This window comes from Lampris incognitus, chromosome 15 (assembly GCF_029633865.1).
Source record: "Lampris incognitus isolate fLamInc1 chromosome 15, fLamInc1.hap2, whole genome shotgun sequence".
In the NCBI taxonomy this organism is placed as follows: Eukaryota; Metazoa; Chordata; class Actinopteri; order Lampriformes; family Lampridae; genus Lampris; species Lampris incognitus.
This window is the reverse complement of record NC_079225.1, coordinates 3,637,162-3,656,807: the sequence shown is the minus strand read 5'-3', so window position 1 is coordinate 3,656,807 and position 19,646 is coordinate 3,637,162. Positions and strand designations below refer to the sequence as shown.

At 45.5% G+C, this 19,646-nt stretch overlaps 2 protein-coding genes across 3 annotated transcripts; one reads left to right on the top strand and one right to left on the bottom strand.

The window, feature by feature from the left end:
• Positions 1-27: 27 nt before the first annotated feature.
• nup43 (nucleoporin 43) lies at positions 28-6,344 on the bottom strand. The gene is made up of 8 exons (XM_056294886.1): positions 6,141-6,344; positions 5,841-5,963; positions 4,770-4,847; positions 4,342-4,504; positions 4,096-4,231; positions 2,520-2,671; positions 2,273-2,389; positions 28-859 (listed from the first exon to the last, which is right to left on the bottom strand). Exons 1-8 carry the CDS (start codon positions 6,258-6,260, stop codon positions 630-632), a joined length of 1,119 nt encoding a protein of 372 aa, XP_056150861.1. The 5' UTR covers positions 6,261-6,344; the 3' UTR covers positions 28-629.
• Positions 6,345-6,629: 285 nt separating this feature from the next.
• On the top strand, positions 6,630-19,117 carry pcmt (protein-L-isoaspartate (D-aspartate) O-methyltransferase). 2 transcript variants are annotated; one of them, XM_056294474.1, is made up of 8 exons: positions 6,630-6,762; positions 14,875-14,979; positions 15,079-15,110; positions 16,328-16,432; positions 16,665-16,785; positions 17,037-17,122; positions 17,368-17,594; positions 18,195-19,117. In XM_056294474.1, the coding sequence occupies exons 1-7, from the start codon at positions 6,708-6,710 to the stop codon at positions 17,545-17,547; spliced, it is 684 nt and encodes a 227-aa protein (XP_056150449.1). In that variant the 5' UTR covers positions 6,630-6,707; the 3' UTR covers positions 17,548-17,594; positions 18,195-19,117. The 2 variants fall into 2 exon arrangements, with proteins under 2 accessions (XP_056150449.1, XP_056150448.1); XM_056294473.1 differs by having other exon boundaries at positions 17,368-17,537; positions 18,195-19,116.
• Positions 19,118-19,646: the final 529 nt, after the last annotated feature.

Genomic DNA, 19,646 nt, shown 5'->3' with positions numbered 1-19,646 from the left:
AAAATATAATTGATATACACATTTTAAGTGCGCAAATGCTTCATCTATTCCCCTTAAAATGTATTTACTGAGGGGCATCCCCATTAACACAACGCTTTGGGCATCCCTGTGGCTGAGGCGAGGGAAAACAAGGAGACGAAAAGTGCCCAAAATACTGTCGCACTGGACAGAAAGATTAAAAAGTGTGAACAATCTTGAGCAGTTGACTATCACAGAATGCTTCACTGGCTTATGGTACTTTTCTGATGAGTTTTTTTTTATTATTTCAAAACGAGGATGTAAATGGACATTTTTTAAATGTTTTCACCCGCAGTTCTAAAGAGCTGAGTGATTAACCTTCTGACAAGTCACCATAGCAACATTCAGTCACATCCGAAGGTCAGACATGGCCCACGACTTGCACCGCAACTAAATATGCAAGTAAAATGTGCATGAAGTTATACTATAAACAAACATGAAATAAAAGTCCATTTCATCTGCATATAACGGAACATCATAGTCCCACTTCACTTCAGATGTTACACAACATTTCTGCTGCTACAACTGTGATGAAGAGCAAATCTGTGTGTTTCCAGCACCTGTATTTCAACAAGTATTGGGTGTATTTTCATTGCATATTTACATGTTTTCTAAACAGGGACTTGTCTGTTAACGAAAATAGCCTCTCCATCCGTGCCACAGACAAGGCACTGTCCCAGCACGTCCAAGCTGTTCACAGACAACGTGTGGCTGGGGAGCATATGAGTCGTCTCCAGGTTGCCTTTACTGGAGTCTCCGCTGAGCCAGGCGCTGACGAGGGGCCGATTCCCACCAGCCGGGGCCACGGCGCTGCGAGACATGATGCTGCTGTTCCTGCCACCTGGTAACACAACAACAAATACCTTCTCTGTAAACAACAACAACAACATAGCTACTAAACCAGTCAGGATTAGGATACTAAGTCAGTGGTTTTCAAACTATGGGTCGTGGCCAGGTGGGTCCCGGGATGAGACAGAAAATAAGAAAGCATATTTATTTTCCCCACTTAAGAAATGGGAACGGATGATCCGCTGTGGCGACCCCTAACGGGAGCAGCCGAAAGTAGTAGTAGCAGTTTATTTTCCCCACTTGTGATCAAATATGTTTTATTATTCAAATAACAAAAAGAAAGAGAACATTTACTTTATGATACCTTTTGAGTCAATATAAACACCCAGGCCCTTGTGAAAAAGGCCCAACAATGCCTGCATTTCCTGAGGAGGCTGAGGAGCGCCCGTCTATCCCCCAAAATTCTCACCAACTTCTACCACTGCACCACAGAGAGCATCCTGACCATCTGCATCTCAGTGTGGTACGGCAACTGCACCTCAGTAGACCAGAAAGCTCTGCAGCGGGTCGTCAAGGCGGCCCAGCATATCACCGGTACCCAGCTCCCAGCCATAAAAGACATTTATCACAAACGCTGCCTTCGAAGGGGTCTGAGCATCAGCAGAGATCCCACTCACCCCAACCATGGACTGTTCTCCCCCCCCCCCGTGCTCTGGGAGGCGCTACAGGAGCCTCAGAGCCCGCACTACCAGGCTCAAAAACAGCTTCTTTCCACAAGCTGTTGTCCACCTGAACCTGGCTACCCACTGAATGTCTGTAGATATTTTTAAATATTTTGCACTCTTGCCCTTTCTTTTTTTTTTTTTAACTTATTTTAGCTTTTGTTCTTCATGTGTGTATATCTTATACTGTGTTTGCTGTGTTTGTCTGTGTCTGTCTTGCACTGTTTGGTGAAGCCAAAGCCCTCATTTCATTTTTAACATGTGCCTGCTCATTGTCAATTATTCCAGAATATCACTTAAGTTAATATTTCATGTTGACATGCCTTGTCCCCGCCTGCCGCCCAGTGACTGCTGGGATAGGCTCCAGCATCCCTGCGGATGCATCGTCCGTTTCATTTGAGCATCAGTAGGCCATGACTGAAAAGGGGAATACTGAAGCAAATAACAAGATGGGCCTATATTGTTACTTAGCTTGCGTTTGCTTATTTTACTGCATAAAATATTTGGTGGGTCCCCAGTCAAAAAGTTATCTCCACCGGTGGGTCACAGCATGAAAAGTATGGGAGCCCCTGGTATATTAACAGTATTAGTGGCAGTATATGTGTTTCTTTCAACATTCAGAAGCTTACAAAAGACAACCAAGAGGAGAAATGGTGTTTGATATTTCAATCCTGGCAAAATTCCATTTCAGGTCCAAAATGCTGTTCCGGCATGCTATCGCGTCTTCTTCCTGTACCACTTGCCTTGTAGGAAGGAGGACAGGTCTGAATGTGAAGACGACTCCCAGTGCAGCAACGAGCCATCCTCTGAACATGTGAACAGGTGGTCTGGGTTGGTTGGGTGAAAGTGGACCTCCCACACTGGCCAGGGGAAAAACAAAACAAAACAAAACAAAAGTTTAGGAAAACAAACCCACAACCAAGCAGGTTTACAAAAGCATGACATGTTTAGGTTTCACAACACGACACATTGTAGGTCATGTGAACGTACTCTCAGCAGAGTGCGCCTCCATTACTGAGAAAAGTGTGCTGCCTTGTCTGACGTCCCAGACAGACAGCATGCCATCCTGCCCTCCCGTCACCACCACGTGCTGCTGGTTGGGGTGGGTGGCCACACAGTGCAGAGGGACTCTTTCGCCACTCCTGGTCAGCACAGAGAATTGTTACAACTGGTTATCTCTTCAAAATACAAAGTCATCGTCATGACAACGGGTACCCACAGATCAAAGAACGGTTAAATTAATAAACATATGTTTAATTGGCTCAACTCCTTTAATTTACAAAACTTTATATCACTGACTCTTCTCTGTCAAGTTGTGAAGAAAAGAAATACTGTCATACATTGATTATATAGCCGCTTACACAATGCAGACAAACGACTTCCTTCGATCGTGACTTCGTTGACAAGGGCATGATTACACACCCTCAACTCAAAAAAAAAAAAAAAAACACATGAAATCACTGGGGTAAATTAAAGAAACTAAACAGTTAAGTCTGCATCCCCTCCCCCTTTTCTCCCCAGTTGTACTTGGCTAATTACCCCACTCTTCCGAGCCACCCTGGCCACTGCTCCACCCCCTCTGCCGATCCGGGGAGGGCTGCAGACTACCACACGCCTCCTCCCATACATGTGGAGTCACCAGCCGCTTCTTTTCACCTGACAGTGAGGAGTTTCCCCAAGCGGACGTAGCGTGTGGGAGGATCACGCTATTCCCCCCAGTCCCCCCCCCCCCCGACAGGTGCCTTGACCAACCGGAGGCGGCGCTAGTGCAACAATCACGACATATACCCACATCAGGCTTCCCACCCGCAGACACGGCCAACTGTGTCTGTAGGGACGCCCGACCAAGCCGGAGGTAACACGGGGATTCGAACTGGCGATCCTCGTGTTGGCAGGCAATGGAATAGACCGCCACGCTACCCAGATGTCTTTTCATTTTTATGTAGAAATTTCAGAAGCAAGTCTGACAGGCACCCCAGCTGTGATTAAGAACAATCGTTCCTTAACAGTACAGTCATTGCTTGATATTCACCTTGATTGATTTGGTTACACAATGATAGACGTTCACGGCTGGATTATTTGTGGCTTCGCTAACTGGGTTAATTTAAAAGGTAACTAACCCTAGACCATTTTAGTGAGTTTGCTGACATCTACAGGTTAAAAACAATGTAAAGGTTAAAAACATGGAAGGCTGCGAAACTTGTCACTGTCAGGTAAAAAGAAGCGGCTGGTGACTCCACATGTATCGGAGGAGGCATGTGATAGTCTGCAGCCCTCCCCAGATAAGCAAAGGGGGTGGAGCAGAGACTGGGACGGCTCGGAAGAGTGGGGTAATTGGCCAAGTACAATTGGGGAGAAACTAACTAACTAAATAAATAAATAAAACATGGCAGGCTGGTATTGGTACCCTGTGATGTTAGCATAGCAGGATAAACACAGATACCAATACAAAATGTTTAAGAGTCATATGAGGTCACATTAAAAGTCTTGGAACCGGACACGTTTTACAGGGGGGAAAAAAAAGAGACAACCTTCACATCTTATTTTCTGAGAAATAAATTCTTACGAGGAAAAAATCTGCGATGGTGTATTGCTCTGTTGTCTGAAATCCCACAGCTTGAGCTGACCGATGGAGTTCACTGTCAAAATCTCTGTGGTCCTCAGGAAAGCCGCAGCATGAATGGTGCTGCTATCAGCATTTTCTGACAAATATAATGTCGACCAGTAAAGCATGTTGATGAATATGTATGCACAAAATTATCATTGTCTCATCACTGATGTTTAATTGTAGATGTATTTTAATTCCTCACACCTATGACACGGACGACTCCCTCTTGGTCAGCTCTGAATAGGACTATCCTCCCATCTTCTCCAACTGAGACAACCTCAGGACTGTTACACACAACTCCTGTGCAGGGGGCATTGTCAGAAGGGTAGCGATGTGCCCTCGCCCAACACTGGGAAACCGAGATTGTCTGCAGTGAAAAGAAAGGTGTCAATTTGTAAAACTGCACTGAAAAGAAATAGGGCCAGAAAAATAGAAAAGTCATTGCCGCTCATTTGCTAATATTCTCCTCCATTGTAACTACTCCCCACAACTCTGGTACTATACATTATCTGTCCAATCCGGATTCTGCCAGACAATTTCCACCAGCACAACTACAAACATGCTTGGCCTTTACACTTTAAGCAGGATTAATATTCAAGCTCCAAACAGGAATTTGCAAAGCAAATGGGTACCTCGTTGTTTTGGTGATGGTGGTAGATGGTCACTGCTCCGGTTGATGATGCTGTGACAATTCTGTCTTGATCCAAAAACTATGACCAAATAAAACACAAAACCAGACCAAAACAACCTGAGCAGACATGTCCTCCAATAAGGGCTTGTTGAAGCGGAGGACCCCCATACACACAGGGGATCTAGCTCTGAGTGAATATATATGTTGACTGTATACGAGTTCAGATCATCCTAGAACCACCAGCATCAGTAATCACTGTGCAGCCAATTTGATTAAATGTCTCTACGACAATGGTAAATTGAACAGGGGTATGTACTTTTTTTTTTTTTTTGCACATGACAAAAGGTATTTCTATCCAATTTAGGGGTGCTTAAAATGTGTAATTGGTATCAGGACATAGTATATCAAGCATTGTTCACAGTGATGGCAGACATTGATGGAAAGACAAGGTGTGCTATAGCCTACAAATAAACGTGGGCTCTTTTGATATTTACAACAAATTGTTTTCACTTCAGGAGTGTGATTGTCAGCATTTTACACGGAGGCTTTAGGGATCAACCAATAGAACAAATGCAAGAGCAAAGATTTCTAAAAAAAAATGTTCCGAGTTTTCTCCATTTAAGTTGAAGCAATTTCTGTTCATCTCCTTGAATGACTGCAGACAACAGTGTAGTGTTAAGACATAAACCAGGACAGGTAATAATAAAGCAGTCTTCTATAGACGTCTACATCTGCACCAAGCATCACAGTCACAATATAGTATCTATATATGTAGTTACAAAAACAACAGCAACAATAATGATAGATTAACGCCGCTGGTGGAGACTAAGACACATGGTGGGATTGCAATGTAACGAAAAATATCGATATCACCCAATATGACTGTAGAAATAATCGATTATTGGACATCAGCAAAAAAAAATATATATATGTCCTTATTTAATGAATGTAACGACACCAGAGAAATTGGAAACAAAATGAAGTCTGAATTGTAGGTCAAAATGCATGGGTTAGTGTATTTAGAAGTTAGAGCTGCCCCCTATGCTCGCTCCGTCTTCCATAAGCATCATACCTGAAGATCCAGCACATCCCCATCATGCTTGTGTTCACATAACAACTGAGGTTCTCCTTCAAATTCCGCTTCCATGCCAGCGATCCCATAATCTCCTATGGACCAAAGGGAAACCTTGTTCTCCTGCCAGGGGGGGAACAGCAGTGAAGATCATTATTACCCATGTCGTTCGCTATTACATGCGGAGACGGTAGCAGCCCGCAAGCGACCAGCAAACCAAGCATGGTCACAAGAGCCAACATCTCACTTAAGCTTTTTTCACATGCTGGATAACGAATTTACATTAATCTAACTACCCACCTCGTTGTCCCATGATCCAGTAGCAAAGACTTCTGGTTGTTGTAAAGAAGACGATGAAACTGGCCTCCACCGGGTTTTACTGATTTTCTGAGACACGTATTTTGCATTCGTGCTCTCCATTGATACACACACTCGTTCACGTGCACGGGGAAGTGTTTTTCAGAATTAGCTTAGCATGCGTACAAGCCGAATTGCAAAATCAGCCGCCACTGCCCAGGTACGGTAGCCCGGTCAAGTCAAATAACCAATTTGTTTTCGGGACTTGCGCTCCCCCTAGCGGTTATGATGCGAAAGCGAAATACTATGAGAATGGTATTTATTTGCTTGTGCAGTTCACGTAAACGTAACCTCAGACTGAAATCATTCCTATCGGAAAGCTCATCAAAATGACGCTTCACGGTTTTTGAAGGGAAACCATAAAGGCGATCAACCAGTAAGCTTTGGATGTCCCGTGACGTATCCGCCGCTCCATCTGTTCTGGATGTTGCCCGTTTCTTAGGCAGAACGGTCGGCGCAGGCGCGGCACTGACAGCTGCTGTGTACTTGCTCCGCAAAGTGTGTTTAATAATGGCCTGGAAATCTGGAGGAGCCAGCCACGCAGAGCTCGTCAACAATCTCCGCAGTAAGTCCAATTATTATGTACAGAGAATGTGAGCGGCGTGTTGATTTACACATCTATATTTGTCCACAGCGTACCGTATTTGGAGGCTTGCTAGTCGAAATGCAGACGCGTTAGCTAATGGTTGCTAAGCTATGTAGCGTCACTGCGTTTGACCTGGCGCTATCACACCCCACCCCTTTTCCTAAGCCACGGCCACATTCACCATCAGTTGCTTCTATACACAGCTTGCAGAAGGTGATAGCGGTCCAGTTACTCTATTATTCCGGCTTGTTGGTTCACGGATCATATATGTGCTGCGACCGCTGTGTGTTGGTTTAGCACGCTCGCTAGCGCCACTTATAGAGGTGCGTCACTCCGACGCGTTGGTTAGCGTTAGCAGCGTTGCTAGCTGCCCTGCCCACATTCATTGATAGCCATCTTAGTCAATGCAACGTTGACTTAACATGAAAGATCATAAACTGAAATTAGCACAACTGGGTCGCCAGTTTCACTTTTTATGTTGGTGACACTTTGCAGATGCCAGTATGCTGTGTCTCGCTGCTACATTTATTTTAATCAAAGGACAACTGTTGCAGGAGTCTGACACTGAGTAAATCTCTGTGTTCTGGTCAACAACAAAAAAGCTCTGCTCAGTCTTATTAACCGAGATGATGGATAAAGAATTGTAAAATACATAATGTGTTGAATGTGTCTGTTTAATATTTGCGTTGCTTGTCTTCTGAGGACTGGTGTGCTAAGTCATTTTCAGCAGCACAATATCTGCTAGGCTCTGGCCTATTTATATTCTGTGCTGTCCAGCAAAGCGTTGCAAGTTAGTCGCAAGCGTTTTGCCAAAAGCTTTTTGTGTTGTGGACCGTGGCCAGTGATGCTCCGCTGCCTTGGAGAGAATGTGAAAGTAGCGGAACAGTTGTATACTTGGCCGTTCTCTTCCTTTGGCAGGAGGCGTTCCTTGATGAAGGATGAATTTGCATTATGCACTTTATGATGTATCTCGCAAGAAAATGCTTTAATGATGAAGCATTCCATGTGGTGAGAGGCTCGCTCACTCAGTTTTATTAGGCCGAGTCCTGTGCCTTGGTTAAAAAGGATGAAACATTAAAGTACATTTTGCCTGCATTGTATTGTTTCTCATTCCAACAATAACATTTAGCGCCCCCTTATGTTATATATAAATGCATCAGTGCACACTCTTAATTTGATATCTGTGATGGGTTCCTACCATCATTGTGGATATGGGCTCATATCAATGCAAAACCAATATGACTTGAGACCAGATTTTCTCAGGGGTTTTGGTTATCGTAGTGTCATGATTCAGGTTTAAGCTGCTCTAGGTTTGCTAAATCTCACTGGCCCGAATCTGACCCAGTCAGGATGGATCTGTGGGAGGCGATGGATCGTTTTATTGTTTACGCTCTTAAATTCTTGTTAATTTCTCCAGAGTGGCCAAGAGCAATTTGTCTTTTCCCGATGAAGGCAGCATTACATTAAAGTGATACATTTTTCTAACCTTAGTCCCTTTTATCAGAGTGAAATTAACAATGAATGAATGCCTCTACCTGCTTGGTCATCAAAGCCACATTACTAACTAATGAGTGTTTAACATTTTACTTGTGTGTAAATATCTGAGGAAAACACTGATATTCCTCTTCAAAATATCACATATCAAGATATTCAGTAAAAAATACTCTTATGTTTGATTTTTTTTCATTATTGCCCAGCTCTATTTCAGTGTTGGGTTTTAGCATTATTATTATTTTTCTTAATCAACCACCCTATTACAGTATAGTACGAGAGAGAGAGAGAGAGAGAGAGAGAGAGAGAGAGAGAGAGAGAGAGAGAGAGAGACGCTTTGTTATACTTCCAGAGGTAGCTGGCCAGTCCCTTGTGTTGATGGTGCACTACTGCTAAATCAAACCTTTGGAAACATTCATTCATTCATTCATTCATCTTCAGCCGCTTCTCCAGGGTAAGGTCGCAGTGGCAGCAAGCTAAGTAGGGCACTCCAGACGTCCCTTGCCCCAGCAATGCCTTCCAGCTCGGGGATCCCAAGGCGTTCCCAGGCCAAATTGGACATGTAGTCCCTCCAGCGAGTTCTGAGTCTACTCCGGGGTCTCCTCCCAGTTGGCCATGCCTGGTAAACCACCAAAGGAAGGCACTCAGGAGGCATCCTAATCAGATGCCTGAACCACCTCAGCCGGCTCATTTCGATGTGAAGAAGCAGCGGCTCTACTCCGAGCTCCCTCCGGATGTCCAAGCTCCTCACCCTATCTCTAAGGCTGAGCCCAGACACCCTATGGTGGAAACTCATTTCAGCCGCTTGTATCCGTGATCTCATCCTTTTGGTCACTACCCAAAGCTCATGACCATAGGTGAGGGTTGGAATGAAGATTGACTGGTAAATTGAGAACTTTGCCTTCCAGCTCAGCTTCCTCTTCACCTAAATGGTCCAGTACAACGTCCGTATTACTGCTGATGCAGCACCAGTCTGCCTGTCAATCCGCTCCATCCTACCCTCACTCATGAACAAGACCCCGAGATACTCCTTCACTTGAGGCAACAACTCATCCCCAACCTGGAGGGAGCAATCCACCAATTTCCGGTAGAGAACCATGGCCTCAGACTTGAAGGTGCTGACTCTCATCCCAGACATTTCACACTCAGCTGCAAACTACCCCACTGCACGCTGGAGGTCGCGTTCTGATGAAGCCAACAAAACCACATCATCTGCGAAGAGCAGAGATGCAATTCTGAGGTTCCCAAAATGGACATACTCCTCACCTTGGCTGCACCTTGAGATCCTGTCCATGAATATCACAAACAATCAGAGACAGGGGACAACCTTGGCGGAGCCCGATACCCACTGAAAATGTGTTTGAAATTGTGCTGAGAATGCGTACACAGCTCTCACTTTGGTTATACAAGGACCGGATGGCTTGTAGCAACTGACCTGGTAACCCAAACTCCCACAGTACCCCCCACAGAGTGCCCCGGGGTACACGGTCGTAAGCCTTTTCCAGGTCCACAAAACGCATGTAGACTGGCTCGTCAAACTCCCATGCCCCCCTCAGCACTTCCGCAAAGGTAAAGAGTTGGTCTGTTGTTCCACGGCCAGCACGGAATCCGCACTGTTCCTCCTGGATCCGAGGTTCGACAATCAGTCGGAGCCTCCTTTCCAGCACCCTAGGGTGGACTTTCCTAGGGAGGCTGAGCAATGTGATGCCCCGATAATTGACCTTTCGCAAAGTACCGCCCCAGAACGGTGCTTGTCCAATCCTACCTTAGCAACGGTCCGTCAAGCTTTCAAACACACAACAAAATGCTGAAACGGTGTGCCTATGGGATCTGCAAATCGGATACTAGATATCTGAAAAGTTTGGAGGGGGTGTAATTTTCTTTCCCTTCCCGAAACCCAGAATGCAAGAAGTGCAATGTCGGCAATAGATTTCGCAGTATAGCAGAACCCATGGCCAGCTTAATCCATCCAAAATCAACAAAAATACCTGTCTGCTCCAAGCTAAGCTTGCTACTAGCTATTATTGATAGCTAATACAGCTAACGTATTATTACTGTTACTTTTACCCACACAATGCGCTGATTTCTTCCTTCATGTTTTGGTGTTTTCCGGCTACTTCCTGGATAGTTCTGAAATGCTTGACGGGCATAGCAATAGTAACTAAGGGGGGCGGGACTTTGCGAAAGGTCAATTGGAGCACACCCTCCGGTCCCCTTTTTTAAATATAGGAACCACTACCCCAGTCTGCCACTCCACAGGTACTATCCCAGACCTCCACATGACACTAAAGAGGCGTGTCAACTAAGACAGCCCAACAATGTCCAGAGCCTTCAGCATCTCAGGGTGAATCTCATCCATACCTGGCGCCTTGCCACCGAGGAGCTTTTTAACTACCTCAGAGATCTCTGCCAGGGATATTGGTGGGGCTTCCCCTGAGTCTTCAGACTCTACCTGTTCCACTGAGGATGTTAGCTGGGTTCAGGAGTTCCTCAAAGTGTTCTTTCCACTGCTCAACAACATCTCCAGTTCGGATCAACAGTTCCCCTCCCCGGCTGAACACAGCCTGAGTCAAGCCCTGCTTCCCCTTCCCGAGTCGCCGAATGGTTGCCAGAACTTCCTTGAGGCCAATGGAAAGTCCTCCTCCATAGCCTTGCCGAACTTCTCCCACACCCGAGTTTTTGCTTCCGCGACTGCCGAAGCGGCAGCCCTTCTGGCCTCCCGGTACCTGTCTGCTGCTTCAGGAGACCTCTGGATCAATGGACCAACCAAGTCTGAAAGACTTACTTCTTCAGCCTGACAGCTTCCCTCACCGCTGGTGTCCACCAGCGGGTTCTTAGGTTGCCGCCTCGACAGGCACCGATGACCTTATGACCACAGTACCTTCCTGCCACATCTGCTATAAAGGCTTTGAACATGGCCCACTCAGACTCCATCCATGTCCCCAGCCTCCCTCAGGATACACGAGAACTTCTTCCTGAGGTGGGAGTTGAAGACCTCATGGACAGGGGCCTACGCCAGACGTTCCCAGTCCACCCTCACTACACGTTTGGGTTTTCCAGGTCTGTCTGGCAGCCTTCCCCACCATCTGATCCAACTCACCACCAGGTGGTGATCAGTTGACAGCTGTGCTCCTCTCTGCCACCTGAGTGTCCAAAATATATGGCCTTTGGAAACACTGTATTTGAAAGTTGGCCGTTCAGAATATATATATATATATAGAGAGAGAGAGAGAGAGAGAGAGAGAGAGAGAGAGAGAGAGAGAGAGAGAGAGAGAGAGAGAGAGAGAGAGAGAGAGAGAGAGAGAGAGAGAGAGAGAGAGAGAGAGAGAGAGAGAGAGAGAGAGAGAGAGAGAGAGAGAGAGAGAGAGAGAGAGAGATCTTGCTTTCAGCCTGCTCTTCCATGGAGGGTACTTTTGGTGACCTGTGTTCTTTCCTGTACCTTATCCTGTACCCAAACATCTCCAGGATTACGGTTGCAGTGGCATATATAAGCATGTTGGTCTCCCTTATTGTGACAGTCGAGATATTGTGTAAGGCTGCGTAAAATCAGGGTCTCAACCTGACCGGCTAACACGGGAGAACAATACTGATCATGAAGGATCCCCACAAGGGTACAACACTTTCATACTACTGGCCGATAACCTGCCTCTCCACAGCATGGAAGATCCTGTTAGGCATCGTAGCAGCTAAGGTGAACGGGCACACGAGTTAATACATGAGCAAAACTCAAGGACAAGGAATTGGGAACAACACCATAGGGTCAAAGCATCAGCTACTGGTTGACAGAGCAGTCACCCAAGACTAAGACCAGACAGATCAACCTGAGCACAGCCTGGGTTGACTACAAGAAAGCCTATGATTCAGTGCCCCATACATGGTTACTGGAGTGCTTGTCACTATACAAAGCCAACAGGACACTTAACAGCCTTTGAGAACTCAATGCAGCAGTAGAGAGCAACACTAATTGGCCAACTCAAAGACGATCACACAGGTAACCATCAAATGTGGCATATACCAAGGTGATGGACTATCCCTGCTGCTGTTCTGCATAGGCCTGAACCCCCTCCCTCATTCAGAGCATAACAAAGAGTGGATATGGTACAGGTTCATAAGTGGAGTTACCATCAGCCTGCTCCTATACATGGATGACATCAAGCTGTATGCCAGGAATGAGCGAGACATAGTGTTACTGATCCACCTCACCAGGATCTACGGCAACGACATCAGGATATCATTCGGAATGGAAAATGCAGTCGAGTTGTGGAAAGAAGAGGAAAGGTGGTGATGACTGAAGGGGTTGAATTACCAGATGGAAGGATAACAGACATACAGCACACACACACACACATATATATACAACACAGATACAGGACATTTTTTTTAATACATTGTAATACAGGCCTGTTTCGTGCGTCGCACACAATGTATTAAAAAAAAATTTTTCCTGTATCTTTGTTGATATTCCGCTCCTCATTAGTTGAGCACTTATAACACCATTGACGGTTTTGGAAAAAAAACGCTATATATACACACACACACACACACACACACACACACACGCTGATTAGCCAAAACATTAAAACCACTGACAGGTGAGTGATTAACATTGATCATCACGTTACAATGGCGTCTGTCAAGGGGTTGGATATATTAGGCAGCAAGTGAACAGTCAGTTCTTGAAGTTGATGTGTTGGAAGCAGGAAAAATAGGTATGCTTAAGGATCTGAGTGACTTTGACAAGGGCCAAATTGTGATGGCTAAACGAATGGGTCAGAGCATCTCCAAAATGGCAGGTCTTGTGGGTGTTCCCGGTATGTAGTGGTCAGTACCTACCAAAAGTTGTCCAAGGAAGCACAACCAGTGAACCGGCAACAGGGTCATATAACCCTGACCCAAGGCTCATTGATGCGCGTGGGGAGCGAAGGCTAGCCTGTCTGGTCCGACCCCACAGAAGACCTATTGTAGCCCAGACTGCTGAAAAGGTTCATGCTGGCTATGATAAGACAGGTGTCAGAACACACAGTGCGTCACAACTTGCTGCGTATGGGGCTGTGTAGCCACAGACCAGTCAGAGTGCCCATGATGACCCCTGTCCACCACCGAAAGCACCTACAATGGGCATATGAGCATCAGAACTTGACCACGGAGCAATGGAATAAGGTGGCCTGGTCTGATGAATCATGTTTTCTTTTACATCATGTGGACAGCAGCGTGCGAGTGCATCATTTACCTGGGGACGAGATGGTACCAGGGTGCACTAGAAGAAGAAGACAAGCCGGCAGAGGCAGTGTGATGCTCTGGACAATGTTCTGCTGGGAAACCTTGGGTCCGGGCATTCATGTGGATGTTAATTTGACACGTGCCACCTACGTAAACATTGTTGCAGATCAGGTACAACCCTTCATGACGGTGGTACTCCCTGATGGCAGTGGCCTCTTTCAGCAGGATAATGCAACTTACTACACTGCAAAAACTGTTTAGGAATGGTTTGAGGAACATGGCAAAGAATTCAAGATGTTACCCTGTCCCCCAAATTCCCCCTATGTCAATCTGATCGAGCATCTGTGGGATGTGCTGGAAAAACAAGTCCGATCCATGGAGGTCCCATCTCATAACTTACAGGACTTAAAGGATCTGCTGCTAACGTCTTGGTGCCAGATACCAGAGGACACCTTCAGAGGTGTTGTGGAGTCCATGCCTCTACGGGTCAGAGCTGTTTTGGCGGCACAAGGGGGACCTACACAATAATAAGCAGTTGGTTTTAATGTTTTGGGTGATTGGTGTGTAGCCTCTTTGTTGTACTTCCATGGTGGATGGCCAATCTCCTGTCTTGATGGTGCAGTACTGCTAAATCAAACCTTGGGAAACACTATGGTTGACATTTAGCCCTTTAGACTCTAACAGAACTGACCCAAGATTAGTGTAAACTGGGTTTAAGCAGTTCTCACGTAGTGTGCATGCAAGTTCTTGACCTATTGTTTTTATTGGCTAGTGCTCTATTCTCCTAACTGTTCAGCACTTGAGTGTAGTTGTTCAGGCCATAGTACAAATTCCTGAACTGGCATGTATTTCAAAACCAAGATTACCTCATATAAAATGACAAAACCATTTTCTTGCTAAAGATTTAGGTTTGGAAGAATTAAAAAGCTTCTTCAAATAGTCCAAAAAAATATTGTGAACATGTTCTTTTGGAGCCTTACAAAATGATAACTTGTCCTTGCTTGGCTTACTCAAAGGATGGTAGTGTTGAATCACAAGAGAAAAAGAGAATGTTTGGAGCTGTGCATTGATATAAAATAGCATTTTGAAATGCTATATTTACTGCAGAATATGCAAGTAGGTGTCCATCTGGACGACCGTCTCTGTCTGTAATGGATCTGGCCAGAGACGACCTGGGCGGTGCATAGCTTTTAGGGCAAGCTGAGTTTGTAATGAGAGCAGCACCGGCTGTCATTGGCACTTTCTGCTGTTTATGTCTACTGCCAGCGTTGTATAGGATTACACTGAATACAGTGCCGCTTATGTCTTTCTGCGTTTGTGCATACGTGTCATGGATTTGTGTTGCAGCATTTCCTTAAGCACTGTCTTCTGCATTCACAGAAAATGGGATCATTAAGTCGGACAAGGTCTATGAAGTCATGCTGGCCACAGATCGAGCCCATTTCTCCAGATGCAACCCTTACATGGACTCTCCGCAGTCAATAGGTATGTGTGATTCCTCATACCCTGCAGTACAGTAAAAATACAGTAAGAGACGCTGTGAGATAAATTAACCTGTTTTTTTTGTGCCTCTCTTTTCACCAGGCTATCAAGCGACTATCAGTGCCCCGCACATGGTACGATAAAAGCATCTCAGACACATTTAAACCCTATGAACTCCCCCTCCCCCTACAATACACACACAGTCTTTACTAGGGGTGGGGCAAAATGTCGATGCGGCAATGCATCACGATACTTCCTCGCGCGATGCATAATCGATTCACTGGCGTCAGAGATCGATGTTTTTGTTAAAACATGCAAGCGTTTAAATGGATTCCTCCGCCTGTTACCATTTATCTTACCAAAGTCACTACTTCAAGACACCTTGTGGTGGCGCTAATCAAATGAACGCGGGTAAAATACGTGAACGGAAGAAGCGTGCGTGCGACCCGTGCGTGAAGAAGCCCGCTCAAATGGCTGATAGTGGGAGAGAAAAGACAATCAGAGACGCACTTTTCGACTGCTGGTGACGTAATCACCGCTCAGAGGAGTGCACTCACTTCTGAGCATGTTGATCAGCTGCTGTCCCTGAAGAAGAACATGCAAGTTTAGTAACTGAAACGCGTCCGCGTTTACATAAAACAAGTTCGTAAGCGCTGAACTGTGTCCAGGTTTACATAAAGAAATGCTCGTTCTGCTTGTTATGCACTGCAGCATGTATTTTTGCATTCATTTTGTTTTATTATTTTTTTTGTATTCTGTAAAGTACCTAATTTGCACAGAACTGTTCTGCTTTCTGGCAGTTTAGCCTTTTGTTTTATTTTATTCGTCATTCTGTGAAACTGACACTGAGTGAATATGCAGTGAATAAAGACTAATAATTCCTGTTTTTTGCCTTTCTAGTGGTATTTTTTCTTCAGTTACATAGATATCGTGATGTATCATAGATTAATTAAGTCGCAGTGCATCGAGAATCGCAGATTTAATCGTAATCGTGGGCAAAGTATCGTGACAGTATCGTAATCGTGAGCTGAGCGTATCATCCCACCCCTAGTCTTTACACTCCTAATATTCCTGCACCAAGCCAAACCGTCCCTTGCTTTTAGTAGATTAGGAAGAACCACATTTCACATGAATGTAGTTTTTTGTTTGATTGTTGGTGGGTTAGTTTAAGCACTTCGTCGTAGCCGTTAAGTCTCGTCAACATACTCTGAAGTGGCGAGAGCTGCTGACTTTGGTTTCTGTGGGGCGTAGAGAGGCAGCTAGCTGCATCGGGTATCTCTTGTGTCAGTGGTATCTGGTAATGGACAGAGAATGCTTTTCTGGTGATATTTTTGTGTCGGTCTCTGCCCAGCACGCCTATGCCCTGGAGCTCCTGCATGACCAGCTGTATGACGGGGCCAAAGCCCTGGACGTGGGCTCCGGCAGTGGGATCCTCTCCGCGTGCTTTGCACGAATGGTGAGCCACACATGACGGGTAAACAAATACAATTTTTTTCCCTTGGAGGCAGTTCCTGTTTATGATTAATTTGACTGTTTGATTAATTTCTGTTTCAACCAATCAGAATATAATTATCCAACGTTTTTTATTTCAGTGCTTTTCTTTTCTTTATTTGTTTTGTTTTTTTTTTGCCGTTTTTTTGCCGTTTTGTTTGTGGAACTGAGCACCACCCCTGCTTCATGTTTTACAGGTGGGTCCCAAAGGGAAGGTGATCGGAATTGATCACATCAAAGAGCTGGTAGATGACTCGATAAACAACGTGAAGAAAGATGACCCGGGTTTGATAACATCGGGCCGTGTGAAGCTGTTAGGTAAGGCGGGGTCAGTGGGAAGTGAGACACATTTGATATCCGGCAGACTTGCTAAATAATTGAGATGTGTATGCCCGATTTCATCTTCGCTGCAGTCTTGCAGCGGCAGTCTCAGAGGCCAAGGGAAAGCTGGTTTAGTGTGTGTCCTTGTTCCGCCTCCTACTGACTGCTCATTAGCTTGTTGTGCGTGGCTAGCCCAGCGATAAGCCTGGCACTATGTGAGTGACAGCTGCCGCTTGTTTTTGTTTCAGTGGGAGACGGGCGAATGGGCTACATGGAGGAGGCGCCTTATGACGCCATCCACGTTGGTGCGGCAGCACCCACAGTACCCCAAGCGGTGAGTCTGCACAGCACAGCTGTGAACATTGCCAATGTTGTTGATCAACGCTACATTGGCTCATGAAGTAGAAAAAACCCAGAAAAATCTAACCCTTATAAAGGAGGAAGATATAATATAATTTTGCATTTTTAAACAGAAAATTACTCATTGTACTGATTTTATTTCCGCTGCCCTGCTGCTTGACAGCCTGTTTGGTTCAAGATGGTGTTCACATGTCACTTCCCTTGTTCTTCCTGTCTCAGCTCCTGGACCAGCTGAAGCCAGGTGGTCGCCTGATCCTGCCTGTGGGCCCAGCTGGCGGGAACCAGATGCTGGAGCAGTACGACAAGATGGATGATGGCAGCACCAAAATGAAGCCCTTGATGGGAGTGATTTATGTGCCTTTAACAGACAAAGACAAGCAGTGGTCCAGGTGGAAGTGACTTCCTTCTCCCTCTCCTCCCTCTCTCTCCTTCTCACAGTGGCAAAGGTGAAACGGTGTGGCTTGGAGCAGAGAATGGATCACAAGGGCTGTCTTTGCTGCTTGTTGACATTTTTTGCTTCTACCATACCAGGCCGACTAGCTGCATGCTTATTTCATCTGTTTATAACTCCAAAATCACAAACCATTCTAATTAATCCAGCTCAACAAAATCAAATCGAAGGTTTAGAGCTGCACCTGGAGGAGAGTCAGGTAATCAGTTACTAATTGATAATTGGTAAGTTGTCATGGCGAATGTTGTGTGGTTTGCATTTGGCTTTAATACTTTGGTCTGATGACCTTTCAAGGAGGTAAATAAATAAGCATGCCTTTTTTTTAGGAGTTCCAAACCATTTTTTTGAGGAACTGTTTACCCACTAGAGTTAATGAAAACCCTTTACTACACCCTGTTCTGTTTCTGTTTCATGTTAAAGTGTTATTCATAAATCCAAAGACCTTACGGTGCTTTGGATTTAGTCTGGTAAGATCTCAGCAGGTTGCATGGGTATTGGCCCAATAATGACCTTCCATTTGCATGACAGGGCGGTTGTATGACTCCCCTTTTTCCCCCATGCCTTTTTGAACATGTCCACCTCTTGTCTCTTACAGGGATGAACTTTGAAGAGGAAGATGGTTGATGTCCAACATTTCAGTTTGAACCTGGATTAAAAACTAGAACGGGATTCCGATGCCAGTTGGAATTCTCTGAACGCATAACAAACTACAGTGTACTTGTTTTAGAGCTCTAACAGTGGATTAGAGTGTCGTGATGATGAAACTGCCCCCAGAGGGAAGGGGGGAAAACAAAAGACTGCTTGAAGTTGAGCACAGAAAAAGTGGAGAGGGGGGGATAATGCTTTGTTTTCTTCACCATGCATCTTCGGTTATGTATGTTTTCAGTTGCCGGAGTTTTGGTTGGTTTGTTGTGGCTTCAGTTACTGCATTGCAATCCACCATTTCTATAGTCGTGTTTCAGCTCCAGCGGAGCTGGTTGGACAATGAGGAGGAGAGTCCCGAGGTTCCAGATAACTCACCCAGTCGCAGACTGTGTCTTCATCTAACTAGAATATAAAAAAGCTTGTGCACCCAGTTGACAGTATTTAGGTACACACGGCAACATAATGGCTGATGCAACACACACATCCTGTTATTTGATGTGCAGCACTTCTAGGCGACACCAGATGTAGATTAAGCAATGCGTTTGAATATTACGGCACATGCCTCCATGCACTCAAGTTGAGTGGAGCACAAATTACTCATGTGTGCACTTACAGGGCTATGCTCTGCACCTGGTGATGTATTGCTTTCCGCCTCCAGTTTTCCCGGCACCTTGTACAGGCTCCTCTGGTGACTTTAAAGAAATGAGAGTCACTGCTTTGCCAAAATAAACTCATAAAGCGAATGTGTCTCATGTTTTCTTAAATTGAACAGAATCCAAAATGAGCCATACTTTATTTTGGGTTATCTGTGATGGACGATTCACACCGTCTGGAATGGCATATACAGAATGGCAAATAAAGAGATGCTTAAGTTTCTATCAGCCTTTTGTCATGAAGTGTCTGGTGTATAGGCTGCAGCCTGCAGGAAAACACCGTGAAATGGAGTTTACTGTATGTAGGCTGTATGAGCAGTCGTGGCACGGGGGCGCAGTGGTTAGCGTGGTTGCCTCACAGCAAGAAGGTCCTGGGTTCGAGCCCCGGGGTAGTCCAGCCTTGGGGGTCGTCCCAGGTCATCCTCTGCGTGGAGTTTGCATGTTCTCCCTGTATCTGTGTGGGTTTCCTCCGGGTGCTCTGGTTTCCTCACAGTCCAAAGACATGTAGGTCAGGTGAATCGGCCGTACTAAATTGCCTGCGTGTGTGTGTGTGTGGGCCCTGTGATTGTGATGGCCTAAAGCCTGTCCAGGGTGTCTCCCCACCTGCTACCCAATGACTGCTGAGATAGGCTCCAGCATGCCCGTGACCCTGAGAGCAGGCTAAGTGGTTTGGATGATGGATGGATGGATGAGCAGTGGAACCAGTACATAAAAATCATCACAAAACACAGAAGATATTTAATTAAAGT